This window comes from Salvelinus namaycush, chromosome 23 (genome assembly GCF_016432855.1).
Source record: "Salvelinus namaycush isolate Seneca chromosome 23, SaNama_1.0, whole genome shotgun sequence".
NCBI classification, from domain to species: domain Eukaryota; kingdom Metazoa; phylum Chordata; class Actinopteri; order Salmoniformes; family Salmonidae; genus Salvelinus; species Salvelinus namaycush.
In genome coordinates this window covers 24,577,942-24,603,677 of record NC_052329.1, presented here as the reverse complement: position 1 = coordinate 24,603,677, position 25,736 = coordinate 24,577,942, and the positions used below count along the sequence as shown (strand labels likewise).

The following is a 25,736-nucleotide window of genomic DNA, read 5'->3' as shown; positions in this document are numbered from 1 at the left end:
TAAGAACAAATTCTTATTTACAATGACGGCCTATTACTGGTTCTATTGAAGAACTTGTGTGGAACGTGAAACTTCAGTTCAAAGTTTTATTATAATCAAAATGCAGGCTCTCTCTGAAATATTTGATTGCCCCATTATAACTGGGTGCGTGTTCAAACTGTACTGAGCCCTTTCCTCGCTGTGTCTTACAGACGTTGAAGCGCAAGGAGAAGGAGTACGAGCATGAGATGGAGAGACTGGCGCGGGAGAAAATCGCTACTCAGCAGCGATTGGCTGAGCTGAAGAACGAGCTGAGCCAATGGATGAATGTCATGGAGATCGACCGTGTTCTCAGACAGACGGTTCAACCAGAAGACGACCAGGCTTCTACCTCTACTGCCTCAGGTATGCTCAATTAATCGATTTAACCAAGCAATCAAATTAAGAATTTTGCTTATAAATAGATCTATGGACACATAGATCAAAATTGTTTGCATTGAACGATAACCCTGATTCTCACCGACACAGGAGTAGGTCTATTTTGCCTGTGTGAAGCAGGATGTGAATTCTGACACCACTTGAAGCTGGGATGTCCCTCCTAGTATTTAATTTGCTCTTCCGACTGTCCATCAACTCCTTGCTGAACCCTACATCACAGCCACTAACAACGCATATGCCTGGAATCCTTACATCATAGTGCAGCAGGAGAGAGGAGTTTTGTCGCAGTAGCGATCCGAGATCGATTTAGAGCCAGTAATCAAAAATCATTTTAAACAAATAGATTTTAAACAATTTTTGTCATAGACGGGCACGATTTTAATATGAGATGAAAGGTGAGTTCTGGAAGCCAAACTAGAGCTCTGTGAAGTTCACAGCGATTGGGGCAGATGTTTTGCTCGAGACCTTTAGAAAATATGTATTTTACAGTTAAGGTGAAATCTTATAGTTAGTCATTTTTATAATTAGAATATACTATATGTAGAAGGCATAAGTCATTTCAAGCCTTATTCAAACATTTTTTTTTTGAAATAGGAAATAAACTCAGCAAAAAAAGAAAAGTCCCTTTTTTCAGGACCCCCTGAAATCCAAATAACTTCACAGATCTTCATTGTAAAGGGTTTAAACACTGTTTCCCATGCTTGTTGAATGAACCATAAACAATTAATGAACATGCACCTATGGACCGGTCGTTAAGACACTAACAGCTTACAGATGGTAGACAATTAAGGTCACAGTTATGAAAACTTAGGACACTAAAGAGGCCTTTCTACTGACTCTGAAAAACACCAAAATAAAGATTCCCAGGGTCTCTGCTCATCTGCGTGAATGTGCCTTAGGCATGCTGCAAGGAGGCATGAGGACTGCAGATGTGGCCAGGGCAATAAATTGCAATGTCCGTACTGTGAGATGCCTAAGACAGCGCTACAGGGAGACAGGACGGAGAGCTTATCGTCCTCTCAGTGGCAGACCACCTGTACAGGATCGGTACATCCGAACATCACACCTGCGGGACAGGTACAGGATGGCAACAACAGCCCGAGTTACACCAGGAACGCACAATCCATCCATCAGTGCTCAGACTGTCCGCAATAGGCTGAGGCTGGACTGAGGGCTTGTAGGCCTGTTGTAAGGCAGGTCCTCACCAGACATCAACGGCAACAACGTCGCCTATGGGCACAAACCCACCGTCGCTGGATCAGACAGGACTGGCAAATAGTGCTCTTCACTGACGAGTCGCGGTTTTATCTGATGGTCGGATTCGTGTTTATCATCAAAGGAATGAGCGTTACACTGAGGCCTGTACTCTGGAGTGGGATCGAGGTGGAGGGTCCGTCATGGTCTGGGGCGGTGTGTCACAGCATCATCGGACTGAGCTTGTTGTCATTGCAGGCAATCTCAACGCTATGCGTTACAGGGAAGACATCCTTCTCCCTCATATGGTACCCTTCCTGCAGGCTCATCCTGACATGACCCTCCAGCATGACAATGCCACCACGCACAGAACGAGCAGTATGGCTGATTTCCTGCAAGACAGGAATGTCGGTGTTCTGCCATGGCCAGCAAAGAGCCCGGATCTCAATCCCATTGAGCACGTCTGGGACCTGTTGGATCTGAGGGTGACGACTAGGGCCGTTCCCCCCAGAAATGTCTGGGAACTTGCAGGTGCCTTGGTGGGGTAACATCTCACAACAAGAACTGGCAAATGTGGTGCAGTCCATGAGGAGGAGATGCACTGCAGTACTTAATGCAGCTGGTGGCCACACCAGATACTGACTGTTACTTTTGATTTTGACCCCCCCTTTGTTCAGGGACACATTATTCCATTTCTGTTAGTCACATGTCTGTGGAACTTGTTCAGTTTGTCTGAGTCTTGTTATGTTCATACAAAATGTGTAAATATAAGTTTGCTTAAAATAAACTCAGTTGACAGTGAGAGGATGTTTCTTTTTTTGCTGAGTTTACATTTATTTTCATATTTGTACTTAAACTTCTTCAAAAGTGACTATACCTCAGCAATTTATTTTAAAAAATTACCAGAAAGGTGAGATTTGAACCTTTCTTGGAGTATGCAGCATTACAGTTCTATACATTATAAAATGGTGTACCATTTGAGGTTCTTGACAATTGCAATTAATTACTTGGAAAAAGTCCCTGAAAGTCCTTGAGTTTGACTTGCCAGTGTCTGTATAAACCCCGTTTTAAAGGTTGTATATTCCTAGACCTAGGTTGTTGTATAGGTGGAGTTATGGGCCAATTTGCGCATATTCACTTTCATTCCTCTAAGTACACATGTAGAACTTCATGAAAGTCCTTGTTGTTTTTGTTTCAAACCATTTTGAAATGTTGATCCCAATGTCACACTATTTATAGAAAGAACAAACTGCACTAGTTCCTACACAGTGTTTTAAGAATGTACAAAGCGGTCATATCTGTGACGTTATCAAGCGTAAAGTTAATGTGTTCTTTCTGTCTGTCACACAGAGGGTGAAGACATCATGGATGACGATATGGATGAGGAGAATGTTCCGGCAGCCTTACCCACCGTGCCTCAACAAGCCATGCAACCCGAGTTGTACAAGACTGTGACCCCCACTCCCATAACCCCCACCACCTCCATCCTCACCCAACACATCTCCAGCCAACACAAGGCCCAAACGTACCCCCACCCGCTGTCACCCCTGGCTGTCTCGGCTACATTCTCCACCCCAGCATCCAACATCACCACCACCCCTATCCAGGCCATCCTATCGTCTCACACACACATCGTAAACTCCCCTAGCACCCTCTTCCCGGCTCACACACACATGGTGACCGCCCACGCTCATACTCACATGGTAAAGGCCCCCAGCCTCCAGCCCACGGTCATTGCCCATGCCTCGGCTTCCCACGCCTCTGTCATCCAGGCCGTCAACCACGTCATCCAGGCTTCATCTGGAGGAGCCAAGCACATCACCCATCTAGCTCCCTCCTCAGCCCCAGGGCACCACTACCAGCCCATCGGAGACATCCCCATCCACCCTGTTACCCACCTGGGCCAGCACCATCTACCCACCATCTACCCCCAGTCCGTTGCTGTCACCCAGTCAGCCATGGTGGGCCACATCACCCATACTCTCGCCCAGGTCAATGGTACTGCCCCCAACCAGGGCACAACCACCATCATGGGAAAGCAGGCGGCAGTTGGTGCCCAGGTGGTGACACATCACCAACAGCTGCTGAACCCTGTAACTATGGTGACCATGCCTTCATTCCCCGTTAGCACTCTGAAGCTAGCCTGATCTCTGAACCAGGCCAGAGCCATCCTGAAGCTAGCCTGAGAACCAAGCTAAATGAACAGGCCACACCCACCCTGAGGTGGCCAGAGTCAGGCTGAAGTCGGAGACAGACCTCCAGATCTGGAGACCATCGGCCTCAGAGCAGACCAGCCGGACAGGAACCAGCCCAGACTCAGAGCCCCGGGCAACTGAAGCAGGCCCAGAGTGAGGCAGGCACCAGGACTACTGTACTGACAAACAAATGTAAAAGTCTTCATACTGGACGCAAGTCCTCATATTCACTGATGATTCACAAACTGCATTATTAACTAACCTGATGCATTACAGCTGTCAATAAGAAGTAACTCAGAACATTCCAAGAAGAAACTATAAAAATGTAATTAAAAAAAAATATATCTTTATAATGGTTATGAGAGGTGAAAGACAGCCAATGTTGTTGGGCTGAGTATGATGTCCAGGAGGGTAATGTTGATGGAGTGTGATATTGTATAGGATGCAGTGTAGAAAATCACATGGAGACATTCTCTGTCTGGCCTCCTCCGTGTTCATATCTACAGAAGCAAAACAGTAGCTAATAGTGAGAGAAGGACGTCATCCAATGTCGAAGGCAGTCAGACCTGCATATTTTCATTCAAGACCGGTTTTTATATTTCTGGTATAGGGTCATGTATTCCACAGCCAAGAGTATTTACAAACCACACTACTAATGACTGTGGTGGTGCCACTATTTGCTATTATGAAAGCACCAAGGTTTTAGATTTAACTGAAGTCTACCACTGCTATCAGAGGCCAGGGCCTGTATTCACAAATCACCTGAATAGTTGTGCTGATCTAGGATCTGCCCGTATAATCTCATTCATTATGATTTTAGTCTAAACTGATACTAAATAAGCACTCCTACTCTGAGACACTTTGTGGATACGGGCCTTGATGTGACCAGAAGGCAAAGCATCCAATTTCAGACCGCTGAATTGGGGTCAGAGAGACTGGCTCTCTGGCTGTGTGATTGGTAGGTGTTGGCACGTCAGCGTCAGCATGGGATCAGTGTGTGTGTGTGTGTGTGTGTGTGTGCTAACAACTAAGCGCCATAAAGGAGCACATTGAGGACATGATTGCTGGGACCTCCCCTTCCCACTACCCAGGCACATGGCTGTGAAGTGAAACCTAAAACACGGCCTGGCCGTTCTTCTCCCACAGCAGCGCTGTCATATTACTGCATGTACCACAGGCTTCCCCTGCTGGTGGTAAACCACAACTGCATGTAAAATGAGATTGATTGAATGGTCATTGAGTGTACTAGTTTGTAATAACATATGTGTGTGTGTCCCAGGCAGGAATCAAACCCAAATGCTGGCATTACCAGTTCCACCATGCACATCTGAACCAGGTGATGTAAAGTATAACTGTGAGGACTTTTTACAAAACTGAACAACCACTCAGTTTAGCACAGGAGTAAAACTACAATACTCAAGTGGCTACATATTACCACGATTTAATATATATTTTTTACTAATGGCAGAGCAGGAGCCATAGCAGGCACAATCACTGTAAATTGTTCCTGTAGTATCTATGTATGTGTAATAAAGTAGCTATATAGTGAGGCATATCTTGTTTGTGTTGCAGCAGTGATCTTAACTAAGGCCTTCGGCAGTGTCATGGTAGAGCATTGAAGTGAATGTGGCAGTTTGGGGTTAAACGGCATGGTCGGGCAGTCACCTACGCCATTTTATCCTCTTTCCACCACCCATATGAATTATCTGGTATATCAACTCTTATCTAGATTCTCATGTTAGCCGTCCACTGCACTATTACACGACCTGTGTAGCTGAGATTCAACTTTTAACTTCTAGCACTTTGCTATGCTACTTAATAACCCCAATTAAAGCAAAACTGGTTTACAACTGTACATAGCACTCGCAAAAACAGCACGTGACTGTGTCCCTCTTCACTTAATCTGAATGTTTTTGTGTGTGTGTCTTTGGAAGAATGGACATGGTAGTCATAACATTAAAAAATATATATTTGATCAATCTTTGTGTGGAATGGGAATGGAACAGTATTTATGTACACATTCAATAATGGATTTAGTGTATTTTAAAGATTTGCCTGTTTTTGCATGTAGATTGTTGATTTTGGTTCATATGTAGATTTTTATGCCAGCTGTTTTCTGAGACCATGTACAGTACTGTATACCGCGGGAGAGCTTTCAGAGCTCTTTCCACAACGTTTGTGTTTTCCCTATGGAGAAAGTGGAAGTTCTATATTGCCTGTACATTTTGGGCTGCGTTTAGATCTAATTGTCCATTATGTAAAAAGAGAATTTAAATGCATAAGTGGAAAATTCTTAAGATAGTTAATAAATCTTATTACATTTATAACTTCTTGCTTTGGTCAATTTATTTGATCTACATTTTTAGGGTGTGTGTAGGCTCACTTAGCAACACCCTATCGCAATACAAAGTAGGACTAGTAGAACATGGCTAGAATGGAGAGCCAAGATGTTACTTCCTTTATTATTGTATTACAATTCATTGCATCCTTTCTCTTCCTCTGACTTTATAAAGTGCTGGATTCAATCCGAGCGAGCTTTGTCCACAATGCACTTTTTCAGAGCCCACATTCGCGGTAAACACTGCATATGTCGGCTCAATGGGAAAATGCCTTTATTGGAGCGTTGCCAATCTGCGCTCAGATTGAATCCTGGCCAAAGTTATTTATTACATAAATATATTCAGAAAGTAGTATGACAACATTCTTATAAAACAAACAAAATCTTATTTCCTACTTTTGTTCTAGTGTGTGATTTTGGACTGGGTCTGTAGGTGAATCTCTAAGCTTTTGATGGATGAGGATAGAACAGGTAAATTGAACAAATATAAATCAGGGTCCAATGTTGCTTACAAAGAGAATGTGAAATAAAAATATTTTATTCTGATTATTTCAATACATTTTGTATACATACACTGGCACTCATGATACTAATAATCCAAACAAATGTATATTTTTATGTCTCATGACTTGTTCCTTGTGAATGAACTGACATTTGTACCTGAGGAAAATAAATACATATGCACAACTATTCATCTTCATGAGAAAAAAAATGTGTTTAAAGTCAACATTCTTGGGGGGAAACATGGGAGTGGAAAATACCTAAATGATAAGAAATTACAATTTCTCTTGCGTTGAGTGCATAATATATCTACTATAATAAAATCATCCACTCATACATATCTACTTAATGTACTTCAAAATAGTGGGTGCATACTTACTGTCCACAAACAATCAAGAAAAATATCACACATCAAGAAAAATATCACCCATGAATGAAGGCCTGCTACATCAGACACCTCTATATCAGACACTATACACACAAACAAACAGGCACCTTACTGAAGTGACCCTGTCATTCTCTAGCCCCCTGACCTCTGGCAGAATAAGGGCCTTGTCCTGTCTGCTTGGTCCCCAGGCCAGCATCTCTTGGCTGGCACATAGCTAGCTCAAGGCTTCTGTTTTCTCCTCTTGGGTCATGTTCAGTGAAAAAAAAAAAAATATGAAAAAACTTTAACTGGGGAGTTAATGCTGGGACTTGTCAATTTGAGCCAGGATTTAGTCAGATCTCAGGTTTTGCACTGCGGCTTTTAAAAAGGCAATGTTCTCTGCGTTCGCAGAGATCACATCACGTAAACGCTGCATATGTCAGCTTAATCTGAAATTGCCTTTAAAAGTCGTAGTGCCTATAATCGGATTGTATCCCAGTCTAAGAACACACATTTTCATTTTCGCTGCAAAACGTTTTACTACGACCTGAGGACAACCCTGTAGAGCTGCAAGTCAACAATATTCCAGAAAACTCTCAAACTATCATTACAGATATCAGAACTGTAAGTAGTGGGTGTCCTTTTTCAGTAAAATACAAGAATGAACAACCCATGGTTGAGCATGCTGGAATTGGGAGAGTGAAGGACATTAGTTAGCCCTATTAACATACATTTGTCAAAAAAACACCCAACAGTACTTCAGTAACATTTGTTGAAATTTTAAAAAAAAAGTGAAAAAATGACTCATTCCACGACAAGGAATTTCTCGCTGTTCTGTGTAGCAATGCAAATAAAAGCAATAGCAAGTGATAGATGCAATCCCGTAACAAAAACATTTACAAATGTAACATTGTAGAAAAAAAAGTATCACATATGATCTGTATGACCATCTATAGTATTGACCTTTAAAAAAAAATGCTCTTGGGGAAAAAATTGTGCATGACAAAAAAAATGTATTTGGGCAGGCCAACCTCCTTCACAACAGACCTCGTCAAACCTTAACCTTGTTGGTTAAGACCACACAACTATATTTGTTATGAGATAAACTTTCAAACACCTAGCAGAGGGACAGGACAACACATTCCCTACAGTCTACCCCTTAACCAATGTCAGGGTTAGAGTTCACTAAGGAGAAACATCAATGAACATTGACGTGTTAGCAATGAACTGGAAGGCAAAACGTTCTCATGAGAAGACCACAGGTAAACTATGAGTGGAAAGAGGGCAGGCAGGACCCGGCCGTAACCCTTTAAGGACAAGCAGGTGGTTAGGTCGGTGCTGTCCGGCCCGGTGTTGTGCTCAAGCAATGGCACTCGACAGGAGTGCCCGTGGTTACTGTTAGAGTTTCCACAACAGGCGTGGAGACACAGGACTTCCATGTTGTTGGAAGAGAAGGCAAATTCTCTCCATGCCACCTCCTGTCTGTGAATACCTCATGCCTGGTCGTGGATCAGTCTCTGATAGTGAGGGTTATTGACTAAATGAGGAGTGGTGGCTGTCGGGGTTGGATGAGCTGGAGTAGACAATGTTTGTGGACTAGAGTAGAGTGGTACTAGGGGTGCCCACCCTAGTAGTGGAAAGAGGGGGGCTGCATTTACAGAGGGACAGGGGTTCTAGTAGTAGCCTGGGTTAATAGGCCTCCTTCTGCGTGTGCATCTGTTCCTGGATCTTTGTGAGCATCTCTTGCATTCGCCGCAACTGTGGAGAAAAGAGACAAGAGGCCGCTGTCAGTCAAACACCTGTGACATGAAGCAAAACACAAAAACACAGAATGAAGTAGGGACTGGGGAGATGCTCACAGGCTTTAGGAACTCTCATCCCAATAACCAAGCGCTATCCAATCATAACAAAGCCAGCTATGTGACAACAGATAAATAGGATTCCCCATACCAGCCTACTCTCACCAGACTATCAGATTATTAAGTCATATTGATGGATTCCTATAATGCTAAACACTACTTCTGCATTTGCAGAGATCTGACACAGATCTGATTGTCTCAGAACACTACAAATGCGGAAGTAGTGATTGTCTACATTTCATGACTGCAATGTAGGTGGCATGGAAGGCAACCATTACTTCCACATGACTGCACCAATAACCAAGCCCTATCCAAATCACAACTAAGCCAGCAGTGCTGACAGACAACCGATCGATACCATTTTCCACCCCAGTCTATTCTGTCTTTAGACCATGTGACCTGATGATGATGATGAATGCGTGTGTGTTCAGTCATGTATACAGTTGTAGTCTAATGAGTGAAAGACAGGCTGAAGGTGGCCTGGAACATGACCATTACTTCTACATCACTGCCCCAATGACCAAGCCATATCCAATTGCCACCCCATTCTACTCTGTCTGGAGACCATGTGACTGAGGCTGGTGACTGTGTGTGTGTTCAGTCAGGTATACACATTCATTTCTGTAATTACTACACACAGAGCCTGATAATTCAATACTGTGATATGAAGTATAAGTGTGAAAGATATGGCACTTGCAGAAACACTATTATTTGCCCTTCATAGCATTCCCCCAATCCCACACACATATCAAAATAGGATGAAATTAAGGTGACAGTTTTGTGTTTCCAACGTTTTAATAATGGGAAGGGTTACATACCAAAAATGAGGAAATAGCAGAAAAGAATGTATTATGTTTTTAATGGCTCATGTCATTCAGGGGGGAACCTAGCTTGAGATGCACAAGCTTAACTTTATTTTTGCGTAAATTATGTATTGATATCAATGGAAGATCTGCACCAAAACTCAAGCTGCACAAGTGGGTTTCAGGGTAGGCTTCAGGCATCAGATTCAAACCTCAGGTTAGGGTATTTTTGCTATAGTATTGTTAAGGTTCTTTAAAGTTATCAGTTTTTAATCAGAAAATATATACAGTACCCGTCAAAAGTTTGGACACACCTACTCATTCAAGGGTTTTCTTTATTTTGACTATTTTCTACATTTTAGAATAATAGTGAAGACATCAATACTATGAAATAACACATATGGAATAATGTAGTAACCAAAAAGTATTAAACAAATCAAAATATATGTAATATTTTAGATTCTTCAAAGCAGCCAGCCTTTGCCTTGATGACAGCTTTGCACACTCTTGGCATTCTCTCAACCAGCTTCACCTGGAATGCTTTTCCAACAGTCTTGAAGGAGTTCCCACATATGCTAAGCACTTGTTCGCTGCTTTTCCTTCACTCTGCAGTCCAACTCATCCCAAACCATCTCAATTGGGTTAAGGTCAGGTGATTGTGGAGGCCAGGTCATCCATCTGATGCAGCACTCCACTCCATATGTGTTATTTCATAGTTTTGATGTCTTCACTATTATTCTACAATGTAGAAAATGTAAAAATAAAAACCCTTGATTGAGTCGGTGTCCAAACTTTTGACTGGTACTGTATATAAATAATATAAATAAATAACTATTTGAAATTGGCACGATGGTGCTTTTGGACAGGGACAGACTCAAACAGGGAGAAGAGAACCACACGAGAGCTTCTTTCCATCTACAATACTACTCTACCCAGGCAGCGCGACATATTATAGCGCGGCATATTATATTCTACTGCCAGACCTGGGTTCAAATAGTATTTGAATATAAAACATTATTTGTACCCAGATCTAATCGTCTCTTACAGGTCATGTGCACCTCATGGCTGGGTGCTGTTTTAGGGGTGCTGCTGTAGGGGCCAACTGTCACCCCTGACCCTTCCTCAGACCAGAATCACCACACCTGACTGGGGTCTTCAGGGGCACCTGTATGTATTCATGGAATGTATATACAATATGATTGACAGCCTGGAGGACTCAAGAGGCCTCAGGTTCAGGCCCTGGGTCTAGGCCCGGGTCAGAGTGGGGTTCTAGGGGTCGGTCTGAGTGCTCATCGTAACTGTGCTCGTGCTCTGGTTCATGCTCTGAGTGTCGTCGTTGTACCTCTTCATCTTTCTCTCGGATCAGCTTCTCCGTCTCGGTGTCTGTGGTACTTGGTATCACAGGGATGGGGAAGTCTGTGCCGCTCTCCCTGGTCAGTTTACTACGGGAGTAGAGTGGAGAAAGACAATATGGTTGACAGTATGTGGGTGTTTATTTTGTTAGAGTTTGTAACTATACAGTACCAGTCAAAAGTTAGAACACCTACTCATTCAAATGTTTTTCTTTATATTATAGAATAATAGTGAAGACAACGAAACTATGAAATAACACATATGGAATCATGTAGTAACCAAAAAACGTGTTAAACAAATCAAAATATATTTCAGATTCTTCAAAGTAGCCACCCTTTACCTTGATGACAGCTTTGCACATTCTTGGCATTCTCTCAAACAGCTTCACCTGGAATGCTTTTCCAACAGTCTTGAAGGAGATCCCACAAATTCTGAGCACTTGTTGGCTGCTTTTCCTTCACTCTGCGGTCAAACTCATTCCAAACCATCTCAATTGGGTTGAGGTCGGGTGATTGTGGAGGCCAGGACATCTGATGCAGCACTCCATCACTCTCCTTCTTGGTTAAATAGCCCTTACACAGACTGAAGTTGTGTTGAGTTATTGTTCTGTTTAAAAACACCAAGCGCAAACCAGATGGGATGGCGTATTGCTGCAGAATGCTGTGGTAGCCATGCTGGTTAAGTGTGCATTGAATTCCAAATAAATCCCAGACCGTGTCACCAGCAAAGCACCCCCACACCTCCTCCTCCATGCTTCACGGTGGGAACCACACATGCGGAGATCATCCGTTCACTTACTCTGCGTCTCACAAAGACACGGCGGTTGGAATCAAAAATCTCAAATTTGTACTCATCAGACCAAAGGACAGATTTCCACCGTTCTAATGTTCATTGCTCGTGTTTCTTGGCCCAAGCGAGTCTCTCCTTCTTATTGGTGTCCTTTAGTAGTGGTTTCTTTGAAGCAATTTGACCATGAAGGTCTGATTCACGGAGTCTCCTCTAAACAGTTGATGTTGCGATGGGTCTGTTACTTGAACTCTGTAAAGTAATCTTTTGGGCTGTAATTTCTGAGGCTGGTAACTCTAACGAACTTATCCTCTGCAGCAGAGGTAACTCTGGGTCTTCCTTTCCTGTGGCGGTCCTCATGAAAGTCAGTTTCATCACAGCGCTTGATGGTTTTTGCGACTGCACTTGAAGAAACTTTCAAAGTTCTTGAAATTTTCCGCACTTTCTGACCTTCAGGTCTTAAAGTAATCATGGACTGTCATTTATCTTTGCTTATTTGAGCTGTTCTTGCCATAATATAGACTTCGTCTTTTACCAAATAGGGCTATCTTCTCTATACCCCCCTACCTTGTCACAACACAACTGATTGACTGAACCACATTAAGGAGGAAAGAAATTCCACAAATTAACTTTTAACAAGGCACACCAGTTAATTGAAATGCAGGTGACTACCTCATGAAGCTGGTTGAGAGAATGCCAAGTGTGCAAAGCTGTCATCAAGGCAAAGGGTGGTTACTTTGAAGAATCTCAAAAATGTAATTTATTTTGATTTGTTTAACACTTTTTTGGTTACTACATGATTCCATATGTGATATTTCATAGTTTTGATGTCTTCACTATTATTCTACCATGTAGAAAATAGTAAAAAATAAAGAAAACCCTGGAATGAGTAGGTGTCCAAACCTTTGACTGGTACTGTATGTTAAGTGTGAATTGCAGTTGAGCTACATTATGTTTGTATATGAGTAACAATACATGCAGTATTAAGATACCTGATCCAATCTATAAACAACACGAGCGACAGTGAGTGAGATACTGGTCTGTGTGTGTGTCCATACTTGCGGTTGCGTTCCTTCACCACCATGCGGGTCATGTTCTGGATGCAGTGAGCCCTGTAGTTCTCATAGTGGGTCTCCCGTGTCACATCCTTCAGGTCCTGCATGTGTGTCCTCACCAACATGTTCCTCAGCTTCACAAAGTCACAGTGTGCCGAGTTCTCCACTGTCAAAAGTAACAGAGTGTGTGTTATGTTAGGACAGTGTTTCCCTAATCCTTTCATGGCCACAACCCGGATTCAACCCCTACCTCAACCCTAACTTCATGGCCACATCCCGGTTCAACCCCAAGCCTAACCCTCAACCACAACTTTAGCTTCACGTCCACATCCAGGTTCACCCCTAAGCCCCAACCTTAGCCTCAACCCTAGCTTCACGTCCACATCCAGGTTCACCCCTAAGCCCCAACCTTAGCCTCAACCCTAGCTTCATGTCCACATCCCAGTTCAACCCTAACCTCAACTATAACCCTAGCTTCATGTCCACATCCCAGTTCAACCCTAACCTCAACTATAACCCTAGCTTCATGTCCACATCCCAGTTCAACCCTAACCTCAACTATAACCCTAGCTTCATGTCCACATCCCAGTACAACCCTAACACTAGCTCCAGCCTCAACCCTAACACTAGCTCCAGCCTCAACCCTAACACTAGCTCCAGCCTCAACCCTAACACTAGCTCCAGCCTCAACCCTAACACTAGCTCCAGCCTCAACCCTAACACTAGCTCCAGCCTCAACCCTAACACTAGCTCCAGCCTCAACCCTAACACTAGCTCCAGCCTCAACCCTAACACTAGCTCCAGCCTCAACCCTAACATATTAAGACCCCCACACACAAGAGCTACATAATAATGGTGTAACAGGGTTACCTTCCACGATGCCCCAGGGGTAGAGACGACCCCGGACCCTCTTCCCTTTGGCCTCCACCACAGTGTTGCTGCCGATCACCGCAAACGGTATACTGTCCTGGAGGAGGGAGACAGGGGTAGGGAGAGAGAGCAAGAGAGGTGAATATGAATGACGTGAATAAAGTACAAAGTGGGGGGAATATATCTGTGGTTACGATGAGGTAATGCAGAAAGTGGAAAATGCTGCAATGCAGATCTACCCATTTCTCCATCTCTGTCTCTCTCTCAAATCAAATGTTATTTGTCACATGCGCCAAATACAACAGGTATTATACGACCTTACAGTGAAATGCTTACTTACAAGCCCTTAACTAACAATGCAGTTTTAAGAAAAATACAAATTTTTTAAAATAAAAGTAACAAATAATTAAAGAGCAGCAATAAAATGAGAATAGCGAGGCTATATACAGGGGATACCGGTACAGAGTCAATGTGTGGGGGCACCGGTTAGTCGAGGTAATATGTACATGTAGATAACAAACAGAGTGTAGCAACAGTGTAAAAGTGTGGTGGGGGGGGCAATGCAAATAGTCTGGGTAGCCATTTGATTAGATGTTCAGGAGTCTTATGGCTTGGGGGTAGATGCTGTTTATAAGCCTCTTGGACCTAGACTTGGCGCTCCGGTACCGCTTGCGTGTGGTAGCAGAGAGAACAGTCTATGAGTAGGGTGGCTGGAGTCTTTGACAATTTTTGGGTCTTTGACAATGTTTGGGCCTTCCTCTGACACCAACTGGTATAGAGGTCCTGGATGGCAGGAAGCTTGGCCCTGGTGATGTACTGGGCCGTACGCAATACCCTCTGTAATGACTTGCGGTCGGAGGCCGAGCAGTTGCAATACCAGGCAGTGATGCAACCAGGCAGTGATGCAACCAGTCAGGATGCTCTCAATGGTGCAGCTGTAGAACCTTTTGAGGATCTGAGGACCCATGCCAAATCTTTTCAGTCTCCTGAGGGGGAAAAGGTTTTGTCGTGCCCTCTTCACGACTGTCTTGGTGTGCTTGGACCATGTTAGTTTTTTGGTGATGTGGACACCAAGGAACTCAACCTGCTCCACTACAGACTTGTTGATGAGAATGGTGGCGTTCTCTGTCCTCTTTTTCCTGTAGTCCACAATCATCTCCATTGTCTTGATCACGTTGAGGGAGAGGTTGTTGTGCTGTCAGTGATCAGGCCTACTACTGTTGTGTCATCGGCAAACTTAACGATGGTGTTGGAGTCTACTTAGAAATGGACAGAGCACACTGTCAGGGCACATGAGGTCACAGACACGGCTCTATGAGGGGGAGAGACTGAGACACCATTTATCTACCAAAACGCCATTCAGGCCTGGTCTGGATGCACAGCCACAGCCTGCCCTCTAGTGCACCAGTGCACATACATCAACAGAATTCACAAACAGATAACTATTCAAGGCTGTGTGCTCAATAATAATACGGGTATGGACATCATCTCTAATCTAGGTTTCCTATCCCAGCATTTCTGTATTGCAGACAGGTTGCTTATGATGACCAGTGTCCTTTATGTTGTCATACTTCCTCAACTAGTGATGTGAGGTTTGGATAAATATGGTTCACCTTGAGCTCCTGATCCTGCTGTTTGAAGTCCTCATCCTCATCAGAGTCACAGTCTGGGAACTGGTAGATCTTAATCCCATACTGCTGGATCTCCTCTCGGATCTACAGGAAGATGGAGGGAGGGACAGAGTGAAGCAGATGGAATGAGGGAGGGAGGGACAGAGAGAAGAAGATGTAGGGAGTGACAGAGAGAAGAAGATGGAGGGAGTGACAGAGAGAAGAAGATGGAGGGAGGGACAGAGAGAAGAAGATGGAGGGAGGGACAGAGTGAAGCAGATGGAATGAGGGAGGGAGGGACAGAGAGAAGAAGATGTAGGGAGTGACAGAGAGAAGAAGATGGAGGGAGTGACAGAGAGAAGAAGATGGAGGGAGGGACAGAGAGAAGAAGATGGAGGGAGGGACAGAGAGAAGAAGATGGAGGGAGGGACAGAGAGAAGAAGATGGAGGGAGGGACAGAGAGAAGAAGATGGAGGGAGTGACAGAGAGAAGAAGATGGAGGGAGGGACAGAGAGAAGAAGATGGAGGGAGGGACAGAGAGAAGAAGATGGAGGGAGGGACAGAGAGAAGAAGATGGAGGGAGGGACAGAGAGAAGAAGATGGAGGGAGTGACAGAGAGAAGAAGATGGAGGGAGTGACAGAGAGAAGAAGATGGAGGGAGGGACAGAGAGAAGAAGATGGAGGGAGGGACAGAGAGAAGAAGATGGAGGGAGGGACAGAGAGAAGAAGATGGAGGGAGGGACAGAGAGAAGAAGATGGAGGGAGTGACAGAGAGAAGAAGATGGAGGGAGGGACAGAGAGAAGAAGATGGAGGGAGGGACAGAGAGAAGAAGATGGAGGGAGTGACAGAGAGAAGAAGATGGAGGGAGGGACAGAGAGAAGAAGATGGAGGGAGTGACAGAGAGAAGAAGATGGAGGGAGTGACAGAGAGAAGAAGATGGAGGGAGGGACAGAGAGAAGAAGATGGAGGGAGGGACAGAGAGAAGAAGATGGAGGGAGGGACAGAGAGAAGAAGATGGAGGGAGGGACAGAGAGAAGAAGATGGAGGGAGGGACAGAGAGAAGAAGATGGAGGGAGGGACAGAGAGAAGAAGATGGAGGGAGGGACAGAGAGAAGAAGATGGAGGGAGGGACAGAGAGAAGAAGATGGAGGGAGGGACAGAGAGAAGAAGATGGAGGGAGGGACAGAGAGAAGAAGATGGAGGGAGGGACAGAGAGAAGAAGATGGAGGGAGGGACAGAGAGAAGAAGATGGAGGGAGGGACAGAGAGAAGAAGATGGAGGGAGTGACAGAGAGAAGAAGATGGAGGGAGTGACAGAGAGAAGAAGATGGAGGGAGGGACAGAGAGAAGAAGATGGAGGGAGTGACAGAGAGAAGAAGATGGAGGGAGGGACAGAGAGAAGAAGATGGAGGGAGGGACAGAGAGAAGAAGATGGAGGGAGGGACAGAGAGAAGAAGATGGAGGGAGGGACAGAGAGAAGAGGATGGAGGGAGGGACAGAGAGAAGAAGATGGAGGGAGGGACAGAGAGAAGAAGATGGAGGGAGTGACAGAGAGAAGAAGATGGAGGGAGGGACAGAGAGAAGAAGATGGAGGGAGGGACAGAGAGAAGAAGATGGAGGGAGGGACAGAGAGAAGAAGATGGAGGGAGGGACAGAGAGAAGAAGATGGAGGGAGGGACAGAGAGAAGAAGATGGAGGGAGGGACAGAGAGAAGAAGATGGAGGGAGGGACAGAGAGAAGAAGATGGAGGGAGGGACAGAGAGAAGAAGATGGAGGGAGGGACAGAGAGAAGAAGATGGAGGGAGGGACAGAGAGAAGAGGATGGAGGGAGGGACAGAGAGAAGAGGATGGAGGGAGGGACAGAGAGAAGAAGATGGAGGGAGGGACAGAGAGAAGAGGATGGAGGGAGGGACAGAGAGAAGAAGATGGAGGGAGGGACAGAGAGAAGAAGATGGAGGGAGGGACAGAGAGAAGAAGATGGAGGGAGGGACAGAGAGAAGAAGATGGAGGGAGGGACAGAGAGAAGAAGATGGAGGGAGGGACAGAGAGAAGAAGATGGAGGGAGGGACAGAGAGAAGAAGATGGAGGGAGGGACAGAGAGAAGAGGAGAACAATAAACTACTGTTTGGAATCCTGTGATTGAGGATGGAGCAAAAACAAATCCATCAAAACAGTCACCTGGAAATCAAAATGTTTTTAGAAACCAATGAACCCTGTCAATTTCTTATTTGTACACACCCATGGTATTCAGACAAGCAGACACAGATAGAAAAGCGAGTTAGAGAGTGGCTTGCCTTGAATTTCTTTTTCTTGACCTCGGTGGGTGTGAGTGTGTCTGCCTTGGCCAGGATGGGCACAATGTTGACCTTCTCATGAAGGGCCTTCATAAACTCCACATCCAGAGGCCTCAGACTGAGACAGATACAAGACAACAAGATATGACATATATTTTTAGTAATTTAGCAGACTAAATGACCAGAGCAACTTACAATTAGGGACAAGTCAACACTGAGAAAACAACCAAAACACACTGTACATGTGGAAACATGGACATAGACAACACTGACAAAACTTGGATATGGTTAAGAGCTAAAGGGATAATTACGGTAATCCAAATGAAGGTAATCCTCATTAACCCACATTTTCAAGGATAGTAGTAGTATCCAATAGTGGTCAGCAGAGGGCGCTATCTCCTTATTACAGGTTTGCAGCAGTGCTTCAATGCTACTGATGGTGCAACATACACACCGGTGTGAAACAGACCGTAAACGCAGACAAAAGTACCGCATCAGCATTTACCCCAAAGATTGGAGAGAAAGTTTAGTATTGTAGCATCTGCCCTCAAAATGGATAGAACGTTGAACGTTTAGCACTGCACGGGATGCAGATTCCCCTGGAGGCAGCAAAGCAAGGGTGGTTCTAGATTCCAGGGAAACCCAATGCATTTAGAATGCATGGGACATGGTGCAAACCAACATGGTGCATAGTGGAAACCATATCAGTGGTAGTGAAGGAAGGAAGGTAGAAGGTGAAAGGAAACTAATCTAAGAGTATTGAGACACAGCCAATATGTTTATCTCCACAGAGGAAAGGACTCCATTTAAAGAGTATTGAGACAGAGACGACATGTCGTAGCTGATGTACCCGTGTCCAAAGGGAGAGATGAAGTAGAGGCAGCAGTGGACTCTGTTATCCTGGATGTTCTTCCTGTTCAGTCCACTCTCGTCCCTGAAGTACTGCTCAAACTGCTGGTCGATGTAGTCCGCCACTGACTTCCAGCTAGGGCGGTGGGGGAGACACAGAGACACACCAGCACTGAGGCAATACTGCAGAGACAGCCACCCTACAACCACTAACCATACCAACCCTAACCCACTGACTTCACGCTAGGGCGATGGGAGAGACAGAGACATCAGTCATTCTCCTACTATATACTGAGCTATACTGCAACTGTACCTCAAACTGACATCAAAGAAGAGTCCTATGGAGGAAGGATGTTTGACATATACCATTCAGTGTTATTGACAGCGTCTCCAAAGCCAGGGGTGTCTACGATGGTGAGCTTCAGCTTGACGCCCTTCTCCTCAATGTCCACTGTGTGTTTAGTGATCTCCACTGTCTGAGTGATCCGCTCTGGAGTTAAAACACACATTTCCTCAGCAGCTGGCCATTTATATCATGCATTCATTTATTCAGAAGATGAGACACCAAAATGGCCGCCTCACCCTCAGCGTTGAGTAGCTTCCTGTCCTTGTAGAGGTCTGTGAGGAAGAGGCTGTTGACCAGGGTGGACTTGCCCAGACCAGACTCTCCTGCTACCATCAGGGTGAAGTCAAAGCCCTTCTTGACAGACTTACGGTGCACCTGGTTTGGCAGTGTGGCAAATCCCACGTATTCCTTGTCTTGGTCCTAAGAAAGCAGGAGAGACAAAAAGACTCCATTTTAAACAATCTGCTAAATTCTGGTGGCGGCACATTGCGAGTTACAGGAATCTTTCCAAATAAAAAGGTAACACCTACCACACATAAATACATGTCTTTCAAACTTAAAGCCATTTCACCAGATGTAGGGTATTGAATGAAGCCATTGTCAACACCAGAACACACTACTGTCTTTGACCAACATCAATTTCAAAGCGAAAGCCACAAACTGAGTTATCGGTCAGACACAATCAAAGTTCCCAAGTAAACATCACTGGAAATGGCCTGAACCTGATGCTAGTGCTCCTCTGAGGCTAAAGCACATACTATTTGGACTGGAGAGCTGATAACCCAACCCATGTTGCCCATAGTGTTGCCTTTGGTCTCTACACGGTCCCCCTGGTCTGAAGTTTACCTCTGGAAAGTCGTAGGGATCAAAGCGGCCCCAGGGGCTCTTGGGCCTGGTGGGACTGAGGGGAGACTGCATATCATAGTGATCCATCATCCCACCTCCACCCAGCTGCAGCCTCCCTACGCACTGGTTGTCTGACTGGGCCCTGCCACCTGCCGTGGGGGGGCGCAAAAAGGGTGGGGTTCCAGAGGTGGGCGTCCCCGGGGTGTTCGGGGGGCTGTCGCCACCCTCCGCCTCCCTGTCCCCTGGGTGGGGGTGCTCATGGTCGGGGCTGTGCTCATAGCTGGGAAGAGGCGGGTGGGGGTGTGGATGGCCCCCACTGTGGTGGGGGTCTTGTTGCATAATGTTCTCCAACTCAGAGTCTTCAGAGTCGTCCTTGGAATAGCTTGAGTGCTAATGGGGAGGGGGGCCAGGGAACGGTGCGGGTGGGTGTTTTCCGGGTGGGTGGGAGAGGTGATGCAGAGAAGAGTGGACGGAGGGGAGTAAAGGTTGACGCAGGAAGGAGGATAATATAGATGGGAAGGAAAACAAGGAGGAAGGTAACAGGGGCAACATAAGGATCATCAGGAAAGAAGAAAGTACAGAGTGGTTAGAATCACTGAATGTTTTGATGGAGAGAAGGTACGAGAAACAACCTAAGAAATCATTAGTATAAGTGCAAGACAGGCCTAGTTCTCTAGGGGTTAGAGAAGATTTACACTAAGAGACAGTGGGGAAAGAAGATATTGACTGACTGATTCACTAGAGAGACCACCAGAGAAGCTACAAGATTAACAACATAAGAGGGTAAATATTTGTGCTGATGGGAGGAATGCCAATGTCAAATGCCGGGGAAGAAGAGATCCGTGATGTCCGTCAAACTGATAACAAGCACATGGTCCTCCACTAGAGTAGATAACTCGTATCATAATTGTAGTATTCATATTTTAATAGGATCCCCATTAGCTATTGCTGAAACAGCAGCTACTCTTCCTGGGGTCCACACAAAACATGACATAATACAGAACATTAATAGACGAGCACAGCTCAAGGACAGAACTACATAATTGACCTTCCTGAACTTGTAGGAAATGGGAGGATATATTTTGTTTAAAGTGCAGTGTCACGACAGCTGGCTGAAAAGATTCTCCCTGCTCAGCAGATTCAGACTTGGTGGCACCCTATTCCCTATGGACCCTGGTCAAAAGTAGTGCACTATATAGGGAATAGGGTTCCATTTGGGACAACACAATTCAATAGAAGGTATGGTATTGTAGCCACATGGATGATAAAGAGTGGAGGGAACCGTTTAATGGGTTACATCAGAAGTTCCACCACAGCAGAAGGACAGGAGGCACTGCCAGACTGCACAGATCATAGAAACATGTCGTGACACCACATCTGGGTGGCATTTGTGTAAGCTTCGCTCTCCACAACCAAATATGGTTTCCATTGATAGAGTAGCGCTAAAGCAAATTAACCTCTAAACGATTAATGAACCCTCTTGATTACTAGATGACTACTCAAATGAATTGCTGTAATATATAGTGTGATACAACTTCAAACAGTCACGAAAACACACTTTATTACATCAACAAGGACTCAACCTTGACATCATCTAATGGGTGTCTCTCTCAACATACTGGTAGACAAAGGAAACCTGATAAAAACCTGTTGGTGTTAAACATGTCACCTCAAATGTCATTTACACAATGACTGATCAATTTGTGGACCCAAGGTGGTGATTAGTAACAGCACTCTCATTTTCAAATCTACCTAAACCTGTCAATCATAATTACATTTTTTCTTCCCTTCTCTGCTTTTTCCCAAACCACAAGAGTAAACCATCTACCTTACCTGATGACAATACCTACAATTCATGAGACCAAAGGCAGAGCCCCTGTGTGTAGCTGAACTTGTAAAGGGATATCTCTCCCCGGAGTTCCCAGACTAGAGACTGGTGCTCATGTTACCACAGCTCTCCCCAGAGTTCCCAGACTAGAGACTGGTGCTCATGTTACCACAGCTCTCCCCGGAGTTCCCAGACTAGAGACTGGTGCTCATGTTACCACAGCTCTCCCCGGAGTTCCCAGACTAGAGACTGGTGCTCATGTTACCACAGCTCTCCCCGGAGTTCCCAGACTAGAGACTGGTGCTCATGTTACCACAGCTCTCTTTGCCATGCGCCAGCCTGTGTAAAGAATCACCAGCCTGCTCCACTATAAATAATATAGTGGTTTTGAAAGGGCTAGGAGGCTGTTTTAGTTCTAAAGGAACAATAGTAATGAGTGTAAACTGGAGTTATGGTACCATATCTCTGCTCAATAGTGATATTAAGTTTTGAAAGCGGACATAGAGTCATGATGATACATTGCTGTTCTTTCAGGTTTTAGCTCTGTGAACAGACACACAGCCCATTGGGCCTCCTTTCTTTGGATCAATAGTAAAGCACTCTGAACGTTTTTGCACAAATATCTGGTTCAAACAGGAACTAGTAAACTAGAAGTAAATTAGTGAGGGGGGGCCGGACAACAGATTTTTACATTGTCAGCTCGGGGATTCGATCTTGCAACCGTTCGGTTACTAGTCCAACGCTCTAACCACTAGGCTACCTGCGAGGAAGGTAATAGGGGCAACATAAGAGCGCAGCAGTATGAAACACCCTGCCACAACAACATCACTGTGTTGTGTATGACACTTAAGAGGGGATAGGGCTTAGGAGGGGGGCGATGGGGATTTCTGGGGACGTCACTGAGAGACCTATACAAATATGTAAAATACTTCAAAGTATTTGAGGTGCACTTGATTGAACTTTTTGGACTATTCCATTTGTTCTATTCATTGTGCCAGTCCAACTAAATCAAGCACAGCAGCTAAAATATTTGGAAAGTACTTGGCATATTTCTTTGACCCATATCTGGTCTGGTCACTGGTACCTGTTCGGTCTGATGGTGGTGGTCCCTGGTGTGGCTAGGGGATGGCGGGGCGGAGTCCTGGTCATCTGATGATGAGTGAGCCTCACGGTCACTGTCCTCCATTGCTACTGGGGCTACAGTGCACTCTGCCATCTCCAACCAGGAGGAACATGTATTTGGAGTGGAGAGGGGCGGGGCAAGGAGCAGGGGCAACAGGGAAGTAAGGATTGGAAGGACCAATCAGAACGAGGCATGGGGAATGGTGATGGAGAGGGTGGAAGGGTAGGTTGGCGTGACAACAGGATAGCGTTGCGTGATAGAGTTTTGTGTAGAATGGACCAGTACAAAAGGGTTGAAAGAAAAACAAAACAAAATAAATAAAAAAATTATGAAAAGATGAAATAAACTTGAATTAAATGAACAACGAGTGTGTAGTGAGACACAGACGTCTGGATCCAGCTGTAGTAAATGACATGGCTGTTGGATGCCAGAGTAAGCAACATGGCTGTCTGCTGGAGTAGCCCACCGGGTGATTGAGTTGTATTCAGAGTGGTGTGTGGAAAGAATTGTTTCAGCAATGTCCAGAAATAATGTTGGTATGGGCAGGGATCTATTCTGTCTGGCCATTCCACTCCAGCAGTACTCACAGCCTAATGTTGTTTATTTGTCCAGCTGCACTTAGTTTAACTGATTCTGATTTCTTCCCATTCAGGGGGTCTAACAAAGCACTGTTACTGAAGCAGATGAAATTAACTGATCCAGCTGCAGTTGCATCAGGTAGAGTGGAAATGTCTTTACTGAAAATAAAAACTGAAATACACATGCATACTAACACTCAGAGTTCACAGCAAGGCCTTGCAAGGTTTTCCAAGTCACCCAACAAGGTTTTCCAAGTCACCCAACAAGGTTTTCCAAGTCACCCAACAAGGTTTTCCAAGTCACCCAACAAGGTTTTTCATGTCATCCCAACAAGGTTTTAATTACACAGGGATTGGGATTAGGAGCTCAGGGGCAGAGAGGACAGAGAGGAAAGGAAATTAATAGTCTCACAGATTAGAGGACCATTGACCTGGTTTCCTCTGGTCTGCTTTGCTCTGACCAAACCACATGGATCAATGTCCAATCTATTGCCCAACATGGACGACCCACCGTGTGACCCAGTTAACAGCGTCCCAGGTCAATAACAACCAACACTATCAACTCTGGAGCAGAGATGTGTGTGGAATGGTTTTCAGATCAAAAATGTCTAAATCCTTTACTTGCCACACAGTGAGAATGATTGTCAGATTCTGAACACTTCTCTGCTCTACCATTTAAAAACTTAAAAAGGACAAGTCTGATTGATGACATATATCTAAAGATAATGCAGTCTTTGTAATCAATCTTTAAACAATTAAACGACAATCCAAACTTACAAAAAAGTTTACTTTATAAGAAATGAACTAATCCTGGGTGTACTCCAACTAGACTCGATTTTTATGATGTCCTTAACTAAAAAAAACTCACCAGACTCAATTTGAAAAAATCATCCTCAGAACAATAACTCACCTGTTCTCCTGCAGTACCTCACCTGTGTTACCCTGTATGAGATGTAACAGCCTTGCTCTCTTGCCTCCTCTCAACCAGCTCTTCATGCCCTCACCGGGAAACGGTCTGGAGTGCCCAGCATCCCCTGCCTATATACCCCCTCTGAACCAGGACACTGTGTCCTTCAGCCCCATCGAGCTGCCTGGCTGTCCCACCGCCCTGGGGCTCCTAGTCCTATCAGCCACATAGACATGAAATCCATCCACGGCCCACGCAACCATCACGGTTCACAGGATCAGGCTGTCCAAACCACGCCAATAACACCAACTTCCTAACTTTTGAGGCCACTCATCTCTGCTTACGCTGCCTGAAAAGCCCAGGTGTATCAGTTGGGCTGTCAGGCACTGGAGTGTGTGATTATCTTTAGTATTAAAGTCTTAGGAGACCGCAGCCACAGCTGAAATGGATTTAAGGGATGATCAAGGAATTTCCCTATAGATGGATGGAACTCTCCTCTCTTTACCCGCCTGCATGGCTGACTGCCTCGCTTCCAATAAAACACCGTCTCATGAGGTCTTTATTCGACAGTGACATAAAGTGAGAAGAAAAGAGATGGCATATCAAGGGAGGGAGAGAGAAAAAACAGATAGAAACCAATAGTGAGAGGAGAGAGAAAGAGAGAGATAAAGAGGAGGAATCTCAGATTATACTGAATATAAGAGCCTTAACACTGACAGCAAAACAATAGTGGTAGTGACGGTCAGGCAGCGAGTTGGACTGGTGACATCACCAGGGCAGTCAGCCTGGGCAGCACATCCATCAGGGCTACTTGGCATGCCTGGAACAGAGTACTCTGGAGTGGATTAACCTTGGGATTATTGCCCCCCTTTCACCCTCTTGCATTGCTGCAGGATATGAGGATGGAGGGAGGAGAGAGGGCAAACAGGATCATTTATCCTCCTTTCTGTTAATGAACAGCTCAATCTAGAGAGGTAGGGTAGCATCAGTCGCAAATAAAGTTCCAAGTGTTTCGTCACCCACGCATGCTTTCCTTCTGAGCCTTCATCTCCCTTCTCCCGATTCTCTACCCTGTCCCAAGTGTGTACTTGTTCACTTGACTTCATGGGAGACACACATACACTAATGACTTTACAGAGTTATGCATTGAACTGCTGCAACCTCCCAAACATAATACTAGGTCTATTAGTCAACTGGGTTTAGAATTATTCCATCCATTTATCGCATGTACGTACAGTGCTTTGTTGGGAAAATACATTGGACATTTATTTCTCATGAGACTTTCCATTAGATCACTTAGATTCTTAGTCCATTGCATTCGTTTTGATTTAGTCACACTATTCCTGAGAAAAGGAGAAATCTAAAGCATACAGTCAGAAACAAATGAGGCTATATATCTGAACGCTCTCTTGACGAATACCTGAAACAACCCAGTCAGCCAACAGGGCTACAGCTGAGCATCTGAACTCAACATAGTTCCAGAGGCTGATGCACCAATAAGCTTAGGAAAAAACACTATCGACTATAAAACACCCAACCTATGGTCGAGCTGAGCCAGACCAACACAGAAATCACACCACAGGAAACTAATAGTGACACCTCTAGTAAGATTAACCT

The 25,736-nt window shown here is 44.9% G+C and overlaps 2 protein-coding genes across 2 annotated transcripts in view; one reads left to right on the top strand and one right to left on the bottom strand.

Annotated features, from left to right (window-relative positions):
* LOC120018220 (max-binding protein MNT-like) overlaps window positions 1–6,837 on the top strand; it is a 30,755-nt gene extending 23,918 nt beyond the window's left edge. Inside the window, exons 5-6 of the mRNA XM_038961296.1 lie at window positions 192–384; window positions 2,962–6,837. Of these exons, the coding sequence (XP_038817224.1) occupies window positions 192–384; window positions 2,962–3,758 (990 nt within the window). The 3' untranslated portion in view covers window positions 3,759–6,837. The remainder of the gene's footprint in view (window positions 1–191; window positions 385–2,961) is intronic.
* A 1,864-nt stretch (window positions 6,838–8,701) lies between these two features.
* LOC120018564 (septin-4-like) lies at window positions 8,702–19,755 on the bottom strand. Its single transcript, XM_038961779.1, has 10 exons — window positions 19,684–19,755; window positions 19,074–19,257; window positions 18,858–18,981; window positions 18,493–18,627; window positions 17,643–17,760; window positions 15,352–15,453; window positions 13,739–13,835; window positions 12,850–13,034; window positions 11,017–11,100; window positions 8,702–8,770 (listed from the first exon to the last, which is right to left on the bottom strand). The coding sequence occupies exons 1-10, from the start codon at window positions 19,753–19,755 to the stop codon at window positions 8,702–8,704; spliced, it is 1,170 nt and encodes a 389-aa protein (XP_038817707.1).
* Between the last annotated feature and the right edge of the window lie 5,981 nt (window positions 19,756–25,736).